Source organism: Scatophagus argus, chromosome 5 (genome assembly GCF_020382885.2).
Source record: "Scatophagus argus isolate fScaArg1 chromosome 5, fScaArg1.pri, whole genome shotgun sequence".
NCBI classification, from domain to species: domain Eukaryota; kingdom Metazoa; phylum Chordata; class Actinopteri; family Scatophagidae; genus Scatophagus; species Scatophagus argus.
In genome coordinates this window covers 17,642,382-17,663,429 of record NC_058497.1, presented here as the reverse complement: position 1 = coordinate 17,663,429, position 21,048 = coordinate 17,642,382, and the positions used below count along the sequence as shown (strand labels likewise).

The 21,048-nt window shown below is 41.2% G+C and overlaps 3 protein-coding genes across 3 annotated transcripts; all 3 read right to left on the bottom strand.

The window, feature by feature from the left end:
* Positions 1-126: 126 nt before the first annotated feature.
* LOC124059381 (extracellular calcium-sensing receptor-like) lies at positions 127-8,608 on the bottom strand. The gene is made up of 8 exons (XM_046389325.1): positions 8,565-8,608; positions 7,946-8,240; positions 7,557-7,846; positions 6,990-7,285; positions 6,434-6,639; positions 6,072-6,293; positions 1,168-1,291; positions 127-1,091 (listed from the first exon to the last, which is right to left on the bottom strand). Exons 1-8 carry the CDS (start codon positions 8,591-8,593, stop codon positions 193-195), a joined length of 2,361 nt encoding a protein of 786 aa, XP_046245281.1. The 5' UTR covers positions 8,594-8,608; the 3' UTR covers positions 127-192.
* Positions 8,609-9,200: 592 nt separating this feature from the next.
* LOC124058987 (extracellular calcium-sensing receptor-like) lies at positions 9,201-14,188 on the bottom strand. The gene is made up of 8 exons (XM_046388643.1): positions 14,043-14,188; positions 13,384-13,678; positions 13,000-13,289; positions 11,922-12,217; positions 11,357-11,562; positions 11,006-11,227; positions 10,339-10,462; positions 9,201-10,258 (listed from the first exon to the last, which is right to left on the bottom strand). Exons 1-8 carry the CDS (start codon positions 14,147-14,149, stop codon positions 9,360-9,362), a joined length of 2,439 nt encoding a protein of 812 aa, XP_046244599.1. The 5' UTR covers positions 14,150-14,188; the 3' UTR covers positions 9,201-9,359.
* A 1,204-nt stretch (positions 14,189-15,392) lies between these two features.
* Positions 15,393-19,380, bottom strand: LOC124059876 (extracellular calcium-sensing receptor-like). The gene is made up of 5 exons (XM_046390256.1): positions 18,844-19,380; positions 18,055-18,260; positions 17,702-17,923; positions 16,964-17,087; positions 15,393-16,883 (listed from the first exon to the last, which is right to left on the bottom strand). The coding sequence occupies exons 1-5, from the start codon at positions 19,127-19,129 to the stop codon at positions 15,985-15,987; spliced, it is 1,737 nt and encodes a 578-aa protein (XP_046246212.1). The 5' UTR covers positions 19,130-19,380; the 3' UTR covers positions 15,393-15,984.
* Positions 19,381-21,048: the final 1,668 nt, after the last annotated feature.

Here is a 21,048-nt window from a genome sequence, read left to right as displayed (position 1 = left end):
TTTCGAAAAATAATAAAAATAAACGATAACAAAAAAAAAATGTGTCAGGACAATCACACCTTGAAAAATCAAAATATTTATTTACAGATTGTGAACTAAGCGGGAATTAGAGCAACTAGGTGAGAACTGTTGAATGTGGACAACATATGCTTTAAGTACTGTAACTGCTTCAAAACTGTTGATCTTTCAAGATCAATTTTTGTTCATTAAATGTTTCTTTGTGTTCTTCTCCGGCTTAAACAATATGATGAAACACTTTGGAGCAAATATACATAGAATTAAACCAAAACTGGAGGCCAGAATGGCAAAAATCTCCACAGCCACAGTAAATTTCCCAGGAGAGCTGACATACGCTGGGATAAAGGTGATCCACACTGCACAGAATATCAACATGCTGAAGGTGATAAGCTTGGCTTCATTAAAATTATCAGGTAGTTTCCGTGCTAAGACAGCTAACACTAAGCAAAAGGCAGCCAGCAGGCCGATGTACCCGAGCACAACCCAGAACCCAATATCTGAGCCCAATGCACACTCCAGGATGATCCTCTCTTTGTATGTGGTCAGGTTTTTCATAGGAAAAGGGGGACTAAGAACCAACCAAATGGTACATATTAACACTTGAACAAATGTAAAAGACACCACAGTCATTCTTTGCTGTGGAGGACCAAACCATTTCATGACGTTACTACCTGGGAGTGTAGCTTTGAAGGCCATCAACACAACTATTGTTTTCCCAAGAACACAAGAGATGCAGAGGACGAAGGTGATCCCAAATGCTGTGTGGCGCAGCATGCAGGACCACTTAGTGGGTGCTCCAATGAAAGTTAATGAACATAAGAAACAGAGAGTCAGGGAGAAGAGCAGCAGGAAGCTCAGCTCAGAGTTGTTGGCCCTGACAATCGGGGATGTCCTGTGACGAAAGAACACAGCCGCTGTTATAATGGCAAGACAGGCACCAGCAACTGAGAATGCAGCCAGGATGATTCCTAGGACCTCGTCAAAGGACAGAAACTCTACAGGTTTGGGGAGACAAGAGTCTCTCTCTGCATTAGGCCAGAACTCCTTGGGGCAAGGGAAACAATCAGGAGAATCTGAAAAAAATGACCCCAAAAAAACTTTTAGCGGGCAAATATTTGATGTCGACATGCATCAGAACCAAAAAGTTACCTGTAGCATTGCTGATCTCTCCCTCAGGACACAGTATACAATCATAACAGCAGATGGGTTTTCCTTTCTGCAGCACTTTACGAGTTCCTGGAGGACAGCTGTCACTGCACACTGACACAGGGACCTGACATGGAGATACAAACTCAGAACCAATTTCTAAAAAGGTTCCTTGTACTCTATAGTCTGAAGCATAGCTGCAAAAAAAGCAGATAGATTTTCTTTTCTTTTTTCAAAAGTAAAAGGCCATATGTTAGGAGCTAAACTAATCACAGTAAACTCCAGCTACCACTTGTCACTCAAGTGCATTTTTGAGTTTTTGTAGTTGAAATGATAGTAATGGCAGGTGAAGAATGATTTCCAATCTGCTCCTGTCCCAACATTGTGTCACAAAATATCACTTTGTGGGTTGGTGTCAATCATTGGTGTGGTGCACCAATGATTGACACCAACTAAATTTAAATTGGCTAAATTTAAAGAAACAGTTCTATTGTCATTCACTTCAGTATCATGTCCCCATACGAGTGAACAATACAATAATCCCTCTCAAATCGACCATTTCGTGGACAGTGCTGCAAGTTTACTTAGGACGACTTTAGACTCTGTTGCTCCGCTAAAAAAGAAACTCATAAAGCAAAAAAAACTTGCACCCTGGTATAATACAGAGGTTTGCAAATTAAAGCAAAATGTGCAAAAACTTGAGAGGAAATGGCGTTCCTCCAAATTTATTGAATCTCGCTCAATCTGGCAAGACAGTCTTGGATTATATAGGCAGGCCCTACGGACTGCCAGAGCAGCCTATTACTCAAAATTAATTGAGGATAACAAGCATAATCCCAGGTTTCTCTTCAGCACTGTAGCCAGGCTGACAGAGAGCCACAGTGCTATCGAGCCTTGTATCCTGGTGACCTTAGCAGCAATGACTTTATAACCTTTTTTAACGACAAGATCTTAAACATTAGAGACAAAATTCAGCACCTACTGACCTCAGCTGATACTGATGTAACATCAAACACTAGTGTCTTAGAACCAACAGTAGAAACAGATAATCATCTTGACTGCTTTTCACCTATTGATTCCCATCAGCTATACTCACTCGTATATTCATCCAAGCCGACAACATGCCTCTTAGACCCCATCCCTACCAACCTTCTCAAAGAAGCTTTACCCTTACTTAGCACCTGTCTATTAGACATGATCAATCTGTCCCTGATAACAGGCTATGTACCCCAGTCCTTTAAAGTAGCTGTAGTCAAACCTCTCCTTAAAAAACACACACTTGATCCAGAGGTTTTAAGCAACTATAGACCAATATCTAACCTTCCATTTCTTTCCAAGATCCTTGAAAGAACAGTCGCCAATCAGTTATATGACTTTCTTCAAAATAATAACTTATTTGAAAATTTTCAATCTGGCTTTAGAGCTCATCATAGCACAGAAACAGCATAGGTCAAAGTCACAAATGACCTCCTAATGGCATCAGACAAGGGATTTATCTCTGTCCTTGTACTGTTAGACCTTAGTGCTGCATTTGACACCACTGACCACTCTATATTACTGCACAGATTGGAACACCTAATATGCATCAAAGGAACTGCATTAAGCTGGTTTCAGTCTTATTTATCAGATCGATTTCAATTTGTTCATGTTAATGATACATCGTCCACACCCACAAAGGTTAGTCATGGAGTTCCCCAAGGTTCTGTCCTTGGGCCAATATTATTCAGCCTGTATATGCTCCCCATTGGTGATATTATTAGGAAACACTCCATACATTTTCATTGTTATGCGGATGACACACAATTGTACTGATGAAACAAATCGGCTAGTCAAGCTTCAGGCATGTCTTGAAGACACAAAAACCTGGATGACCAGCAACTTCCTACTTCTAAATTCAGACAAAACTGAAGTTATTGTCCTGGGCCCCGAACACCTCAGAAACAAATTATGCAGTGATATTGCATTGCCAGATGGCTTAGCCGTGGCCTCAAGCTCCACTCTAAGAAATTTAGGAGTTATCTTTGACCAGGACATGTCCTTTAACTCGCACATAGCAAATATTTCAAAGACTTCATTCTTTTACCTCTGCAATATCGCAAAGATTAGGCACATCCTGAGTCAGAAAGATGCAGAAAAATTAGTCCATGCATTCATTACCTCTAGACTGGATTACTGTAACTCCCTTCTATCAGGCTGCCCCAATAAATCCATAAAGACTCTCCAGCTAATCCAGAACGCTGCAGCACGACTACTGACAAGAACCAGCATGAGAGATCATATTTCTCCTGTTCTGGCTTCTCTACATTGGCTACCTGTAAAATTCAGGATAGATTTTAAAATTCTCCTCCTCACTTATAAAGCCCTGAACAGTCAGGCACCATCCTATCTTAAAGAGTTAATAGTACCCTATTATCCCACCAGAACTTTGCGTTCCCAAAATGCAGGGCTACTTGTGGTTCCTAGAGTCCTCAAAAGTAGATTGGGAACCAGAGCCATTAGTTATCAAGCTCCTCTACTATGGAACCATCTTCCGGTTTCGGTCCGGGAGGCGGACACCCTCTCTATATTTAAGAGTTGACTAAAAACTTTCCTCTTTGATAAAGCTTATAGTTAGGGCTGGCCTAGGCCTCTCCTTCTGCACACATTCATGTCCCATTAATGCATATTACTAACTCAACTTCTTCCCTGGAGTCCCTGTGCTTTCTTGTCCCGCAGATTCCTATCGATCATGACTGGAACTCCTGCTGCGGTCCTGCTGTCGTCCTGCACAAAACCTACTGCAATTACTACTGTTTAGTCATAATCTGATTTAAATCTGTTACGACTCAGTACAGCTACTACCGTTATTGTTACTACTATTATCAAAATCACCATAATACCTTCTGTATTCTTCATTGTCATTATCATTATCTACATTTCCGATAATTCTGGTATTATTATTGCTGCTATGCATCTCTGCTTGTGTGCTCCTTCTCTCACACCCCACCCCCTCTGCCTCTCTCCCTTGCTCTCTCTCTCTCTCTTGCTCTCCTGCTCTCTCTCTCTCTCTCTCTCTCTCTCTCTCTCTCTCTCCCTCTCTCTCAACCCAACCAGTCAAGGCAGATGGCCGCCCATCTTGAGCCGGGGTCTGCTCCGAGGTTTCTGCCTTCTAAAGGCAGTTTTTCCTCGCCACAAGTGCTTGCTCTAGGGGGAATGTTGGGCTCTTTCTATTTACAATTTAATTAAAGAGTTTGGTCTAGACCTGCTCAAATTGGAAAGTGTCATGAGATAACTTTTGTTGTAAACTGGCGCTATATAAATAAACTGAATTGAATTGAAATTGAATTGGTGCTTGGTGTCTGTCTCAACTCAGGTGGTATACGTGTCATTTCAATATCAAGGAATCCAAACAGGCTTCCAGCTGCAGATTGGGCTAGCAACTGTAGCGTTAAAACAAGTATCAAAGCAGCTCAGGGAAAGGAGGAGACTTGCTTGAATACAGTAATTAACTTGATACTTTTCGACAAATTCATCTGATGTCAGAGTGGCACAGTAGTGGATAACCTGTTCTTGTGCTGATTAAACAGTTTACGCTACACAGACAGGAAGGGGCGACTCAGTCAATGAGTTAGTAGAGTTGAGGACTGATTCCTCTCAAGTCATTGAACAGAGTGGTTTGTTTTGAATTACTGATTCATGACTTTCACACCAGTAGTCTGGATGACACACCGAAAGATGTGATTTGCAGAAACACAAAATGCCAACATCTTATTCTGGTGATTGGACTGAACAATACGTCTTGTCAACAAACATAAACAATTCAGCACGTAGAAAGCAGTATGTTTATCTGTTATCTCTTCAGCCGCTCATCTGTCACCGTTTTTGTCATGCCTGGTGTTTTTTGTTATGCTTTGTCTTTTGATTTCAATCCACATGTCATGTTTCATGTTTGTCTTGTCATGTCGTTTCCATGTATTATGTTCAAGGTTTTTGTCATGTCCTGTTTTATTTTGAAAGCGTCTCTTCCCCTGTGTGCCCTGTTTTCATGTAGCTTTGCTTTTGGTTTTCTTGATTGCTTTCTCCCTCCTAATGTGTGTCACCTGTGTCTCGTTGTCATGTCTATTTAGTCCTTGTCTTCCCAGCCACCTTTGTCAGAGTGTTGCTTTTGTGTGCCTGTGAGTTTATGTCAGGAAACCTTTTTTGCCTTGTCTTACCCTGCCATGCCAGGAGTTATTTTGCCACAGTTTGCTTATAGATCTCAAGTCACAGTGAGTGCGAGCCTGCTTTTGTTTAGTTTTTTGATTAGAAAAAATAAAGACTTTTGCTCAGACCTCTGCCTCGCCTGCCCGCCTTTTGACTCTACATCGGGGTTCAGCCCCGCTCTGTGTCAGCCAAGACGCCCATTTCTGACAGTTTTGTTTTGAACATGCACATCTCACCAAATGATCTCAAAGCAAATTTATACAAACAAGCTGAATGAAAGCTGTCTGTATGTAATCGAAATATTTAGCTTGGGTCGCAATGTATCAAAAAACTTGCTAAATTCATTTTGAAATTAGCTACTCAATGAGACAACTCAGCCCTTCATCCCTGAGTGATAACTACTCATGTTCCTTGTTCCAGTTGCATTTCTACTGGCATTTCAATAAACGTTGTAGCTTATTATACAAACTAATTATTCCACAGTTTGGGCAAGCATAAAATTGCATTCAGTAGTTTGTTTGCTTGTTTTCCTAAATTGTTAGGATCGATTAATACATTAGAGACAAAATATTATAATGAATGGACATCAAAAAGAAAATGTAAAAATTTAAAAAACAAGCAGACCAGTAACCCAAGAAAGAATTTTTCTGCATAACTTTAACTTGGATTTGAATAATATTTGACAAGGAGTATAACAGTTGTGTACTTTGCCCATCACTGCTTACTTGTGTTCTACCTTCCATCCAGGTGAGGTTCCTGTTGATACTGAACTCCTGGCCTGCTGGCAGTGATGCATCATAGAAACCTACTGTCACCAACTCAGTGCTGCCACTTTCACTCTTTTGCCAGTTAACCAGCTCATATGTGGCCACAGGATCCCCATTGGCATCAAATGACACATCATAACCATTTTGGGAAAAATTGACTTTCTTCAGCTGAGTGAGAAGCTGTGAGGATGAAGCAAAGTAAGACAGTGATGGAGAGAAAGGACAATGTAAAATAATTTGTATGTGATATCAACAAAAGGTATATTAGAGTGAAAGAGAGAGCCCTGGAGCATTCATTCACTTGACCTGATCTGACTAACCTGTTTGGACTCTATCCTTGTGATTTTATCACACTGAGTTGTAGAATTTGTTTCCTGACACACTGAATTATGAATGGCATGTGCTATTGCATAAACAGCCTTGTACACCATGTTAGTGATTCGGAACTCAGATGTGTCAGTGTATGGACTCTGCAGCGTCTGCATGTCTTCAGATCCATCACACACTCTCTCATCCACGGCTGCAGCTGAAAACAGAAGAGACAGAAGAAGGTGATTTGAGCTTTGACAAAGATATAATAATAGTATCCATTACTGTTTATTATTTTCATGTTACTGTCATTTTGTGTTATGCAACCTGCCTGCAGAAACTCGGATATCTGTATTGTTCAAATTGGGACATAAAACAAGCTTATTTTACATCGCATTTCATTGTAGTATTTTACAGACATGCCTTCATCTGTTTTTTTCTGTATCTTAGCTATTTAGCTTTGTCAGATTTTTTTTTTTCAACTTTATGAAAACCAACTCATATTAACAGAGATCATTCATCGATTAGTGGCCTTCATAAAAGACTAAAACAGCATAACTGGCTCACTTTTTCCCAGCCTGCAGTTGAATGCCTCCTCCCAGAACTCAGTAAGCAGTGGAGACGCAGCCACTTTAGTGGGAGAGAGATCCAGCAAGAATTCTCTCAGACCTGGAATGACAGATCGCTGAATCCCAAATCCAATGGCTCCAGCACAGAAGCTGAACTTCAGCATGTCTTTATTGGTTACCCAGGCCTCACTGCCGATCCACTGGCGAGGAGGAGAGGGCTCCAATGACAGCTCCTCCATTAGGAACCTCATTTCTGGAGCTGCCAGAAATGCAACAATGACCATCGCTGTTGACCTTGAGAGACATGAGCAGAGACTACAAGTATTACAACTGATAATAGAAAAACAAATAAATAAATAAAAAAAACATGACAGAGACTTCTGATGTGGTGAATGTACAGGCTGGGTGTCACGGACTATCTCATAACAATTTCTGAATGAAGTATGAGAGATAAAAAAAACCTGAAAATATCCCTTATCTTACTTGGCAAAACATTACTTGTTGTTTTGCGTGCAGAAGGTCAGTGTCACACAGGAAAGAAAAGCACAATCAGTGATGTAGAAACCTGCGGATAACGTCTGCTACTCTCTGGATCCTGCTGCGTGGGTTTGTCCGATAGAAAGATTCAGAGTATTCCACACAGATCCCCTCTTTCTGGGCTGCTTGCAGGAAAGTCGCCATGCCGTTATTGCCATAGTCCGAATCCGAGCGGACAGCACCTATCCAAGTCCAGCCAAAGTGTTTCACCAGCTTGGCCAGCGCGTCAGCCTGGAACTGATCACTCGGGATTGTTCTGAAGAAAGTCGGGAACTGCTGCTTATCGGACAGACACGCACAAGTGGCAAAGTGGCTCACCTGAAGGAAAACAGCGGTGTGATTCTTTAATGTAAAAAACAAAAACTCGCCAATGATCTATATCAGGATTATATTATCCTAGAAACTCAAAATACTTACGAGAGGGATGTCAAAGGCCCCCATGATGCGCGACATGCTGATGGATGGAGTGGAGCTAGACTCACCGATGATGGCCATCACCATACCTGACTGTGAGCAATTATCGCCCGTGTAAAACACCGGGTCCAGACCATTTAATAGCTCGAATGCTTCTTGCAATGCCAGCGGCACTGCGCCACAGGAGTCATGGATCTGATAGCCGAGTTTGATGCCTGGCAGCAGCTCCGAGCTGTTGTTAATCTCCTCGATGGCGAAGATCATTGCGCGTGAGAAGCGCAGTTCACGGGCCTCAATGCTGCACACAGACACTCATGTAAATGTCTATATTTACACATAAACAGAACACTTGACGAACTAAAAAGACACAAGGAGAACCGCAAATATTAGTTTTGGATCATTACCGATAACATCTCAGAGCACCACAATTTGAGACATCATTGTAAAATTCATAGGAATTTCCTATTGATTATTAATCAGCTGAATGACTCAAATTGTTTTTATCAATACTCCGCTCTTTGCAGGATAACTTAAAGCACATAATACAATAAGTACAGTTTTAAACATCTGAATTCTCATTCATTCTAACATATTCTGATCCACATTTCTCCCTCTTACTAACCTCCCTGGACACTTTAGAGGCTCAGGCATGGTGGTATAGTTATGTTTCAAAGTTTGTTTGTAGCGGTGTATAGAGAAAACTCCCCCAATAACGTAGTCTCCATCCATTGAGAATGCAGGCAGACGACTGGTACCCTGAAGCTTACATTTCATGGATGAAGCCTCAGTGCTGACCCCAGCACCACTCCTATCCTCTGTAAGCCCAGCCCTTTGCTTCAGAGCATCCCCAGACACATTCAAGTCAACAGCTGAGTTCACTTTACACAAACCCAGAGACAGAATCAGGCTAATAAAGAGATCTGAGATCTTCATTGTTCAAGTGTCTGTGTATGGGCATGCTATATGTGCTTTATGCTTTATATAAATTTCAGACAAAAATTTCCCTCCCTCTTTTGTACGTCAGCTGAACATACATCAGAGAAAGAACACCTCTCTTCAGCTCTGATCACTTATCCAGCTTCTTTCTGTGGGGTTTGATTTCTCAAATGAATCTCATGATTTATTGGTCCACTGAAATATCATAAATGATTCATTAAAATGTCATAACACAACTCAGCACCATACAGTTTTGTGATGGATTTAGACTTTATTAGTGCATGACTTTTTTTGAATAATAATAAAAACAAACGATAACAAAAAAAAAATGTGTCAGGACAATCACACCTTGAAAAATCAAAATATTTATTTACAGATTGTGAACTAAGTGGGAATTAGAGCAACTAGGTGAGAACTGTTGAATGTGGACAACATATGCTTTAAGTACTGTAACTGCTTCAAAACTGTTGATCTTTCAAGATCAATTTTTGTTCATTAAATGTTTCTTTGTGTTCTTCTCTGGCTTAAACAATATGATGAAACACTTTGGAGCAAATATACACAGAATTAATCCAAAACTGGAGGCCAGAATGGCAAATATCTCCACAGCCACAGTAAATTTCCCAGGAGAGCTGACATACGCTGGGATAAAGGTGATCCACACTGCACAGAATATCAACATGCTGAAGGTGATAAACTTGGCTTCATTAAAACTATCAGGTAGTTTGCGGGCTAAGACAGCTAACACTAAGCAAAAGGCAGCCAGCAGGCCGATGTACCCGAGCACAACCCAGAACCCAATATCTGAGCCCAATGCACACTCCAGGATGATCCTCTCTTTGTATGTGGTCAGGTTTTTCAATGGAAAAGGGGGTCTAAGAGCCAACCAAATGGTACATATTAAAACTTGAACAAATGTAAAAGACACCACAGTCATTCTTTGCTGTGGAGGACCAAACCATTTCATGACGTTACTACCTGGGAGTGTAGCTTTGAAGGCCATCAGCACAACTATTGTTTTCCCAAGAACACAAGAGATGCAGAGGACGAAGGTGATCCCAAATGCTGTGTGGCGCAGCATGCAGGACCACTTAGTGGGTGCTCCAATGAAAGTTAATGAACATAAGAAACAGAGAGTCAGGGAGAAGAGCAGCAGGAAGCTCAGCTCAGAGTTGTTGGCCCTGACAATCGGGGATGTCCTGTGACGAAAGAACACAGCCGCTGTTATAATGGCAAGACAGGCACCAGCAACTGAGAATGCAGCCAGGATGATTCCTAGGACCTCGTCAAAGGACAGAAACTCTACAGGTTTAGGGAGACAAGAGTCTCTTTCTGCGTTAGGCCAGAACTCCTTGGGACAAGGGAAACAATCAGGAGAATCTGAAAAGAAAAAATGACCCAAAATGAACTTTTTGCGGGCGAATATTTGATGTCGACATGCATGACAACCAAAAAGTTACCTGTAGCATTGCTAATCTCTCCCTCAGGACACAGTATACAATCATAACAGCAGATGGGTTTTCCTTTCTGCAGCACTTTACGAGTTCCTGGAGGACAGCTGTCACTGCACACTGACACAGGGACCTGACATGGAGATACAAATAAACGTAATAATTTAATATATTATTTTAGAATTATTATAATATAATGACAATAATTTAAGTTCAGTTTGATGCATAGCTTTGAAATGAGTGGATGAATTTTCTTTAATTGTATGGTCTGTCACATTTGATCAACAGACCCAATGTTGTCACAGAAGCAAAGTGTGTCACAGTAAAGTATAACTCTGACTGCTTTCTCTTGAGTGCAAAGTGTATTTTTGGGCTTGTGTGGTAGAAATGATGGTTATGGCAGGTGAAGATGATTTCCAAAGCTTCTGTCATGAAAAAACACAGCTGAAAACTCCAGATTTATCTATAAAAAACAAAAAACATCTGCCTCTGTCCCAATATGTCATATATGTCATTCTAAAATATTGATTTGTCAGTTGGTCTGATGAATGAATTGATGTGAAAAAGAAAACATTTGTGGTCACGTCACTCAAGTGACAATTTGACTATACAACTTTTATTGGAATAATATTGACAAGAAGGAATAGAGTTGTGCATTTTGTCCTCCACTGCTTACTTGTGTGCTACCTTCCATCCAGGTGAGGTTCCTGTTGATACTGAACTCCTGGCCTGCCGGCAGTGATGCATCATAGAAACCTACTGTCACCAACTCAATGCTGCCACTTTCACTTTTCTGCCAGTTAACCAGCTCATATTTGGCCACAGGATCCCCATTGGCATCAAATGACACATCATAACCATTTTGGGAAAAATTGACTTTCTTCAGCTGAGTGAGAAGCTGTGGAGATGAAGGAAAGTAAGACAAGAAAGGAGAAAAATGACAACTTATGAAAAATATAAATACTTAATTTTTTTTATAAATCACATAAAAGAGCACTTGGGTGTTCACCTGTTTAATTTGACTGACCTGTTTGGACTCTATGCTGGTGATTTTGTCACACTGAGTTGTAGAATTTGTTTCCTGACACACTGAATTATGAATGGCATGTGCTATTGCATAAACAGCCTTGTACACCATGTTAGTGATTCGGAGCTGAGATGTGTCAGTGTATGGACTCTGGAGCGTCTGTATGTCTTCAGATCCATCACACACTCTCTCATCCACGGCTGCAGCTGAAAACACACAGAGACAGAAGAAGGTGTTTTCTTCACTTTGACAAAGATACTGTGTTACAGTTCTGTATTTGTGTTTGTTTTGTTTTTTATTTCCTTTTAATTTGATTTAGTGTGTCTGCAGAAATTCATATATGCATTGTTCAAATTGGTATATAAAATATCATTATTTTACCTTAGGCTCGAATGCAGTGTTTTACAAACACGTGTCCATCTATTTTCCTTTAAATCTTAGCTGTTTCAATTTGTGTCAGGCCCTGTTTTCGTTTCAGCTACATGAATACCAACTCATGTTAACTCAAACCACTCATCACCAACAGATAATAAAACCATGTTAAAAATCAGCTTGACCGCCTCACTTTTTCCCAGCCTGCAGTTGAACGCCTCCTCCCAGAACTCAGTAAGCAGTGGAGACGCAGCCACTTTAGTGGGAGAGAGATCCAGCAAGAATTCTCTCAGACCTGGAATGACAGATCGCTGAATCCCAAATCCAATGGCTCCGGCAAAGAAGCTGAACTTCAGCATATCTTGGTTGGTTACCCAGGCCTCACTGCCAACCCACTGGCGAGGTGGAGAAGGTTCCACTGACAGCTCCTCTAGCAGGATCCTCAGTTCTGAAGAAGTTGCAAATGCCACAATAACCATCGCTGTTGACCTTGGGAGACATTACAGTGTATTAGGTTAAACCAATGAAAGCATCAAGATAGTTAACACCATAGTCATTAGTATTAGATGTCCAGAGCTTTGGGGGAAATATTTTGAAGTGCACCCAAATCTTTCTGACAAAGGAAAAATATCTATAATCATGACCAAATGTAAATAATTTCTAAATAATTTAATCAGCCAATCCTTTTCTGCTGCTTGTCTGTGGATGTAGAAGGAGAGAGTGTGCAGACACAGCTGGATGACATCCTCTTGTATACAAGCTCAACTGGCAAGTTTTCTATTGCAAGGAACCTATTGAGAATCTCATTAGGTTAGTCAGTCAAGAATGAGTGTTCCAGGTGTTATTCAAACACTCAGCTGTTCCCAGAGAAAAAAAGAGTTACAGCTTTTGAAAAACATTTTGTTTACAAATGCATGAAACCATAAATAAAGGTCTTATTTTTTTTCCTTCACAAGTAACTATATTATAAACAGGATAATCCACCTCAGAATCAGGAATTACTGGACTCAGTAACCGGGGCAACTGTCCTCATCCTTTAATTATTACATAGTGACTCTGTGGACTTTAAGGCAGCTGTCACATATTTCACTGCAGTTTCCTTGCAGTGAAATATTTGCATTTTTAAGTTGCTGGGCTAAACCTCAGTCTCAGATGTCTTCAGTATATATTATGATTATTAAGGCAATCATATCAAGATACCACCAAGATAAATAAAAAAAAGAACTCATAAACTTTAACAAAACATCAGCCTCAATCAGTGATGCAGAAACCTGCGGATGACGTCTGCTACTCTCTGGATCCTGCTGCGTGGGTGGGCTCGATGGAAAGATTCAGAGTATTCCACACAGATCCCCTCCTTCTGGGCTGCTTGCAGGAAAGTCGCCATGCCGTTATTGCCATAGTCCGAATCCGAGCGGACAGCACCTATCCAAGTCCAGCCAAAGTGTTTCACCAGCTTGGCCAGCGCGTCAGCCTGGAACTGATCACTCGGGATTGTTCTGAAGAAACTCGGGAACTGCTGCTTATCGGACAGACATGCACAAGTGGCAAAGTGGCTCACCTGAGGAAAACAACAGTGTAGTTCTTTAACAGGACAGACAGAAATATTTGCCCTATATTCAAAACATATTATGCCAGAAATTCAAAATATTTACAAGAGGAATGTCAAAGGCCCCGATGACTCGCGACATGCTGATGGATGGCGTAGAACCAGACTCACCGACGATGGCCATCACCATACCTGATTGTGAGCAGCTGTCACCAATGTAAAACACTGGATCAATGCCATTTAAAAACTGGAATGCAGCTTGTACCGCCACGGGCTCTGCCGTGCACGAGTCGTGGATCTGATAACCGAGTTTGATGCCTGGCAGCAGCTCCGAGCTGTTGTTAATCTCCTCGATGGCGAAGATCATTGCACGTGAGAAGCGCAGTTCTCGAAAATCAGTTCTGCACACAAGACATTATTGTATAACTGTTACGAAGAACACTTGAAAAAAGAATTTTAATGGAAAACATGCTGTAAATAACAACTCATAGTTATGGACAATAACTGTTTACTTTGCACTGCCTCTGTGAACCAAAAATAGATTGACCTGACCACCAAAATTTAAAACACATATCACATTAGATATCAATTCAAAATTCACACTAATACTTATGATGCACGTGCAAAACACAACACAAACTTTCATTTTTTTTCAGTAATACACCAGTCTTCCCGACAAAACTGTGAGCACATCATACAATTTCTAACATTTCTCTCCCCATCAAGTCTATATTCACTTATACACCACTTCTCTTTCTTACAAACCTCTTCTTGCACCTGACTGGCTCTGGCATGGCTGTGTAGTTATTCTCCACTGTTTGTTTGTAGTCATGTATGGAGAAAATACCCCCAATGACATAATCTCCATCCATTGAGAATACAGGTGGACGAGTGGCACCCTGAAGCTTACACTTCACAGGTGAGGCCTTTGTCCTGTTCTCAGCACCACTCCTGTCCTCTGTAAGCCCAGCCCTTTGTTTCAGAGCATCTCCAGAATCATTCAAGGGAAGAGCCAAGTTCAGCTCACATGAAGGCAGAGACAAAATCAGGCCAATAAAGAGAACTGAGATCTCCATCCCTCATGTCCGTATGTGAACATACTGTTTGCACTGTTTTATATTGAGTTTCAGACAACAGCCCCCCCCACTGTACGTCATCTTAACACACATCACAGAGGAAGCCCTTCCCAAGTGATCATCAATAAACATTGTGTTTTCCATGGTGTGTCCCCTATCCTTATCTCTTTAGAAAGATATGTTTCAAGTTATCATTGCAAACACATTTCATTGATTTGGTCTTGCCTCATGTTACGCCTTTTCATCCTGGTTGAGCTCATATTTCTGTTAAACCTATCAGTACAAACTTTGAATAGGTTGAGATTTAATTCTATCTTTAATAAAACACAAGATTTGTTGTTCCACTGTGATATAAACATCTGAATTTTGCAAAAAAAAAAAAAAAAAAACTTCTGAATTTAGAGTTTAGCATGACTCTTCTTGAAAAAAACAAACATACTGAAGTGGAAACTGTTAAAAATTATCTATTGAAAAATTATTTCATTTAACAAACATACCAGAGGAAAACCTAGAACTAGGTGAAAACTGTGTTTGTTTGCTTTCCAACTATATTTCATGAGATATTATAACTGTTTCCAAACCTCAGCTGCCTCAGGTTTAATTCTTGTTCATTAAATGTTTCTTGGTGTTTGTCTCAGGCTCACACCGTATGATGTGTGTGAGAATGTGTGCTTGTCTGTGTTTGTGTGTTGGCCCTGCAATTGAATGGCGACCAGTCCAGGGTTTACCCCACCTTTCGCCTGTAGTCAACTGGGATAGGCTCCAGCTCTGACCTTGACGGATAAGCAGTATAGAAAATGGACAGATGGATGTTCAAATATTTCAGATAAACAGCGTTTGTTCTGCCTTTAGATTTCATTTAGTACATACTGAAAATTTATTTGTGGAACTAGAATTACACTGTACAGACCTCTGCCATGATCATTAAACTATACAATATAAGTAATTGAAGTCAAATGTAGTAGAGTAGTAGACAGGTTTGGAGGGCCAAGACCTGGATGCTGGTGACTCACAAAGAGCGAGGCTGGGGGACACACAAACATGCAATGCCACTCATGAGGATGACTGCAGTGAAAATGGAAATCCTCTGGAGGTTGGCCAGGAAGCTGATGGTTTTGGTTGGACTACTCTGGAGACTGTCAACATTGGTGGATTTATCCAGAAGACGAGTCATGAGTCTGGAGGTCAGGACTGGAGTCTGGCAAAAAATGTATAGAAAGTATCCTGCCAAGGGCTCACGGCCCTTACTCACACAAACATGAAACAAAATAAGAAACAATCCCTGTGACTCAGTTCCAATCCAATATTTAGTGGGTTCTTCCTTTGTCATTATTTCACCCTTCCACAAAGTTCTGTGTAGTCATGTTGACAAACAGAAAAACAAAGGAAAACAGACTCAAAAGACGAACCCCTTGGCAGAGGAAATCAGAATTTGAACAATATGTTCAAACTCTGATTAAATTTTAAATTTAAGTATCTCAAAGGATATTTAAATATTTTACAGAAATCTAGAAAATATGTCATTCTAAATCATGCACATACATTTTTAAACCAGCAAGATTCAATGTGTGAATGACGTAGCCCTATGGTACCTTGGGCCGATAATTATTTATTATATCAGATGTCTTACATTAAGTTTTGTTCATTAAAAATTTCTTGGTGTTCTTCTCTGGCCTAAACAATATGATGAAACACTTTGGAGCAAATATACACAGAATCAATCCAAAACTGGAGGCCAGAATGGCAAAAATCTCCACAGCCACAGTAAATTTCCCAGGAGAGCTGACATACGCTGGGATAAAGGTGATCCACACTGCACAGAATATCAACATGCTGAAGGTGATAAGCTTGGCTTCATTAAAATTATCAGGTAGTTTGCGGGCTAAGACAGCTAACACTAAGCAAAAGGCAGCCAGCAGGCCGATGTACCCGAGCACAACCCAGAACCCAATATCTGAGCCCAATGCACACTCCAGGATGATCCTCTCTTTGTATGTGGTCAGGTTTTTCTTTGGAAAAGGGGGACTAAGAACCAACCAAATGGTACATATTAAAACTTGAACAAATGTAAAAGACACCACAGTCATTCTTTGCTGTGGAGGACCAAACCATTTCATGACGTTACTACCTGGGAGTGTAGCTTTGAAGGCCATCAGCACAACTATTGTTTTCCCAAGAACACAAGAGATGCAGAGGACGAAGGTGATCCCAAATGCTGTGTGGCGCAGCATGCAGGACCACTCAGTGGGTGCTCCAATGAAAGTTAATGAACATAAGAAACAGAGAGTCAGGGAGAAGAGCAGCAGGAAGCTCAGCTCAGAGTTGTTGGCCCTGACAATCGGGGATGTCCTGTGATGAAAGAACACAGCCGCTGTTATAATGGCAAGACAGGCACCAGCAACTGAGAATGCAGCCAGGATGATTCCTAGGACCTCGTCAAAGGACAGAAACTCTACAGGTTTGGGGAGACAAGAGTCTCTCTCTGCATTAGGCCAGAACTCCTTGGGACAAGGGAAACAATCAGGAGAATCTGAAAAGAAAAAATGACCCAAAAAGAACTTTTAGCGGGCGAATATTTGATGTCGACATGCATGAGAACCAAAAAGTTACCTGTAGCATTGCTAATCTCTCCCTCAGGACACAGTATACAATCATAGCAGCAGATGGGTTTTCCTTTCTGCAGCACTTTACGAGTTCCTGGAGGACAGCTGTCACTGCACACTGACACAGGGACCTGACATGGAGATACAATCAAACTCTTTTATTTCTATTTCTGTGAAGGTTCCTGCTACCCTTTAGTGTCAAGCATAGCTTTGAAACCAGCAGATAGATTTGCTCTTCTTTTCTCAGTGGCAACAAGGCATACTTTATCACAGAAGCAAAATCAGTTACATTATGCCCTGACTCCCATTCCTGTCACTCAAGTGCAAAGTGTTTCCAGTTTTTGTAGTAGTGGTGATGATTATGGCAAGTGAAGATGATGACTTGCGATGCTTCTGTTGTAAGTACAACTGGAAAACTCCTGATGTGTATTGAAAAAAATATCTGCTTCTGTCCAAACACATTAAAAATACATCTGCCTGATACATTTCTAGGCACAGTGGTGTATATCCAGGTCTACTGCTGTCCTAGAAGGCTGTATGTTTTTCTGCTCTGTCCTCAGCATCTCATCTGCCACTGTTCTGTTTGAAACAAGCACATCTCACGAAATCAACTACCAGCAAATTATTATAAAAAGATGACAATAAAAGCTGTCTTCATGCATTCCAACAGTTTTCAATGTATTTTATTAAATCTGCTGACTGAGACAAGTTGACTGAGTTGTGTACTTTAACCACCACTGCTTACTTGTGTTCTACCTTCCATCCAGGTGAGGTTCCTGTTGATACTGAACTCCTGGCCCGCCGGCAGTGATGCATCATAGAAACCTACTGTCACCAACTCAAGGCTGCCGCTTTCACTTTTCTGCCAGTTAACCAGCTCATATGTGGCCACAGGATCCCCATTGGCATCAAATGACACATCATAACCATTTTGGGAAAAATTTACTTTCGTCAGCTGAGTGAGAAGCTGTGAGGATGAAGCAAAGTAAGACAGTGATGGAGAGAAAGGAAAATGTAAAATATGAATATTTATATCAAAACAGCTATATTATCGTGAAACTAAGAGCACTTGGGTGTTCATTGTTCATTTCGACTGACCTGTTTGGACTCTATCCTGGTGGTTTTGTCGCACTGAGTTGTAGAATTTGTTTCCTGACACACTGAATTATGAATGGCATGTGCTATTGCATAAACAGCCTTGTACACCATGTTAGTGATTCGGAGCTGAGATGTGTCAGTGTATTGGCTCTGGAGCGTCTGTATGTCTTCAGATCCATCACACACTCTCTCATCCACGGCTGCAGCTGAAAACACACAGACATAAAATGGTGTTTTTAACCTTGATAATTATATTACAATAGCATTTACTACTGTTTCCATTGTTTTCCCCTCTTTTTTGTTTAATCTGCTTGCAGAAACTGTCCATTCATTTTCTGTACCGTTTTTTCTTCAGGGTCATGGGGGTCTATCCCCGCTGACTATGGGCGTGAGGTGGGGTACACCCTGGACTGTTCACCAGTCAATCGCAGGGCTGACACACAAAGACAGACAACCACACACGTACACACCTAGAGGCAATGTGGAGTAGCTAGTTAACCTAATGTGCATGTTGTTGGAAGAAGCTGGAGTATCCAGAGATAGTTTGCAGAGTTTGCACCCAGGGGCCCAGACCGGGATTCGAACCTGGAACTCTCTTGCTAAGAGGCAAACCACTGTGCTCACCACTGCACCACTGTGCTGCCTGCTTGCAGAAACTCTGAACTGTTAAGGTTAGTTCATAAAACATGCCCATTTTCCATTACACTGTTAATGTGTCTTACAGATATATTTTCATCTATTTTACTTTAAACATTGACACCATTTTAAAAATCAGTGTAACTTGCTCACTTTTTCCCAGCCTGCAGTTGAATGCCTCCTCCCAGAACTCAGTAAGCACTGGAGACGCAGCCACTTTGGTGGGAGAGAGATCCAGCAAGAATTCTCTCACACCTGGAATGACAGATCGCTGAATCCCAAATCCAATGGCTCCAGCACAGAAGCTGAACCTCAGCAAATCTTGGTTGGTTACCCAGGACTCACTGCCGATCCACTGGCGAGGAGGTGATGGTTCACGTGACAGCTCCTCCATTAGGATCCTCAAATCTGTAGCAGCTACAAATGCCACAACAACCATTGCTGTTGACCTGAAAGGACACCATTACATTATATGACACAGGTATAAAGATTGGTAAAATAAAGAAACATGTGAATTAGGTGTTGTGTATGTATAATATGGGTGGAACAAAATTTTTTTATTCCAATATCTGTAATAAAAGTGAGATAAATAAACCTCATGAAAACGACAATTTACCAAGCAGACAATAAAAGCTGATTACTGACAAAACATTTTTTGTGGTTTTAAGAGCAGGAAGTCAGTGTCACACAAAGAAACATAAGCACACTCAGTGATGTGGAAACCTGCGGATGACGTCTGCTACTCTCTGGATCCTGCTGCGTGGGTGGGTCCGATAGAAAGATTCCGAGTATTCCACACAGATCCCCTCCTTCTGGGCTGCTTGCAGGAAAGTCGCCATGCCGTTATTGCCATAGTCCGAATCCGAGCGGACAGCACCTATCCAAGTCCAGCCAAAGTGTTTCACCAGCTTGGCCAGCGCGTCAGCCTGGAACTGATCACTCGGGATTGTTCTGAAGAAAGTCGGGAACTGCTGCTTATCGGACAGACACGCACAAGTGGCAAAGTGGCTCACCTGAAGGAAAAATAACAGTTTATAACCAATTAGTTTAGAGTCAATTCTTTAGCGGGACAGACCAAAAAAAAATCTTAGCTGTCATACCATAAGAAATAATTTGATAGAAATTTAAAATGTTTACAAGAGGAATGCTGAAGGCCCCGAGGATGCGCGACATGCTGATGGATGGAGTGGAACTCGAATCGCCGACGATGGCCATCACCATACCTGACTGTGAACAGGCATCGCCCGTGTAAAACACCGGGTCCAAGCTGTTTAGTAGCTGAAATGTCACATGCATCGATACGGGCACTGCGCCACACGAGTCGTGGATCTGATAACCGAGTTTGATGCCTGGCAGCAGCTCCGAGCTGTTGTTAATCTCCTCGATGGCGAAGATCATTGCGCGTGAGAAGCGCAGTTCACGGGGGTCAATGCTGCAAAAGAAGCTCATGTCACTGTCCAGACTGACATATAATCAGGGCAATTCACAAATCAAAAACACCCAATAAGGAAGAATTACAGGTCATCGATATGGATGATAACTTACAGAGCCACCTGACCACAATTTAAAACACAGAGCTAGATTTCAGTTCAAAACTGACATTAAGTTTAATGCAAATATTAACTATCAATTTTTTTTTAAAAAAAATCTATTGATTCTTTAGAAAAATATGTAATTTTTAGAATTTTTTTATTACTGTTCATAAGGTTTGCAACATTAGTATAAGCACATCATACAATTTTTACATTTTTAAATTTTTTAAAAATAAAACATTTCTATCCCCACACATTCTAACGTATTCTTATTGAAGACTTTTCCCTCTTACTAACCTTCCTGTGCACTTCAGAGGCTCAGTCAGCGTGGTGTAGTTATGTGTCTCTGTGTGTCTGTAGCGGTGTATGGAGAAAACACCTCCAATAACATAGTCACCATCCATTGAGAATGCAGGCTGACGAGTATCACCCTGAAGCTTACATTTCACAGATGAGGCCTCAGTGCTGACCCCAGCACCACTCCTATCCTCTGTAAGCCCAGCCCTTTGTTTCACAGCATCTCCAGAATCATTCAAGGTAAGAGCTGAGTTCAGCCCAGTCAAACACACAGACAGAATCAGGCCAATAAAATGAGCTGAGATCCCCATTTATCAAGTGTCTGTGTGGGAACATACTGAGGGCTTTTACTGTTTTATATAGAGCTTCCAAAAGAATTTCCCCTCCTTCCACTGAACATCAGCCTACGAAACAGGAAAAACCGAACGTCCTGACCCGGTGGTCGCTGGTCTATTATCATGCTCTTCTTTCTGTTGTGTCCCTGTCCCTGTTCCACTGTTCCCATTGTAAATACCGGATTCAAAATTTT

Bases quoted from the DNA above. Each gene is read 5' to 3' on its own strand.
- LOC124059876 (XM_046390256.1), bottom strand. From the start codon at position 19,129: ATGGTTGTTGTGGCATTTGTAGCTGCTACAGATTTGAGGATCCTAATG. The intron at 17,924-18,054 runs GTCAGTCGAAAT...TCATCCTCACAG, and splicing joins CCAGGATAGAGTCCAAACAG to CTTCTCACTCAGCTGACGAA. The intron at 17,088-17,701 runs GTAAGCAGTGGT...TCTCCATGTCAG, and splicing joins GGATGGAAGGTAGAACACAA to GTCCCTGTGTCAGTGTGCAG.
- LOC124058987 (XM_046388643.1), bottom strand. From the start codon at position 14,149: ATGGATGGAGATTATGTCATTGGGGGTATTTTCTCCATACATGACTAC. The intron at 13,679-14,042 runs GTTTGTAAGAAA...TCTTGTGTGCAG, and splicing joins CCAGTCAGGTGCAAGAAGAG to AACTGATTTTCGAGAACTGC. The intron at 12,218-12,999 runs GTTTCTGCATCA...ATGTCTCCCAAG, and splicing joins GTAGCAGACGTCATCCGCAG to GTCAACAGCGATGGTTATTG.
- LOC124059381 (XM_046389325.1), bottom strand. From the start codon at position 8,593: ATGCCTGAGCCTCTAAAGTGTCCAGGGAG. The intron at 8,241-8,564 runs GTTAGTAAGAGG...GTCTGTGTGCAG, and splicing joins CCTCTAAAGTGTCCAGGGAG to CATTGAGGCCCGTGAACTGC. The intron at 1,092-1,167 runs GTAACTTTTTGG...CATTTTTTTCAG, and splicing joins AGAGATCAGCAATGCTACAG to ATTCTCCTGATTGTTTCCCT.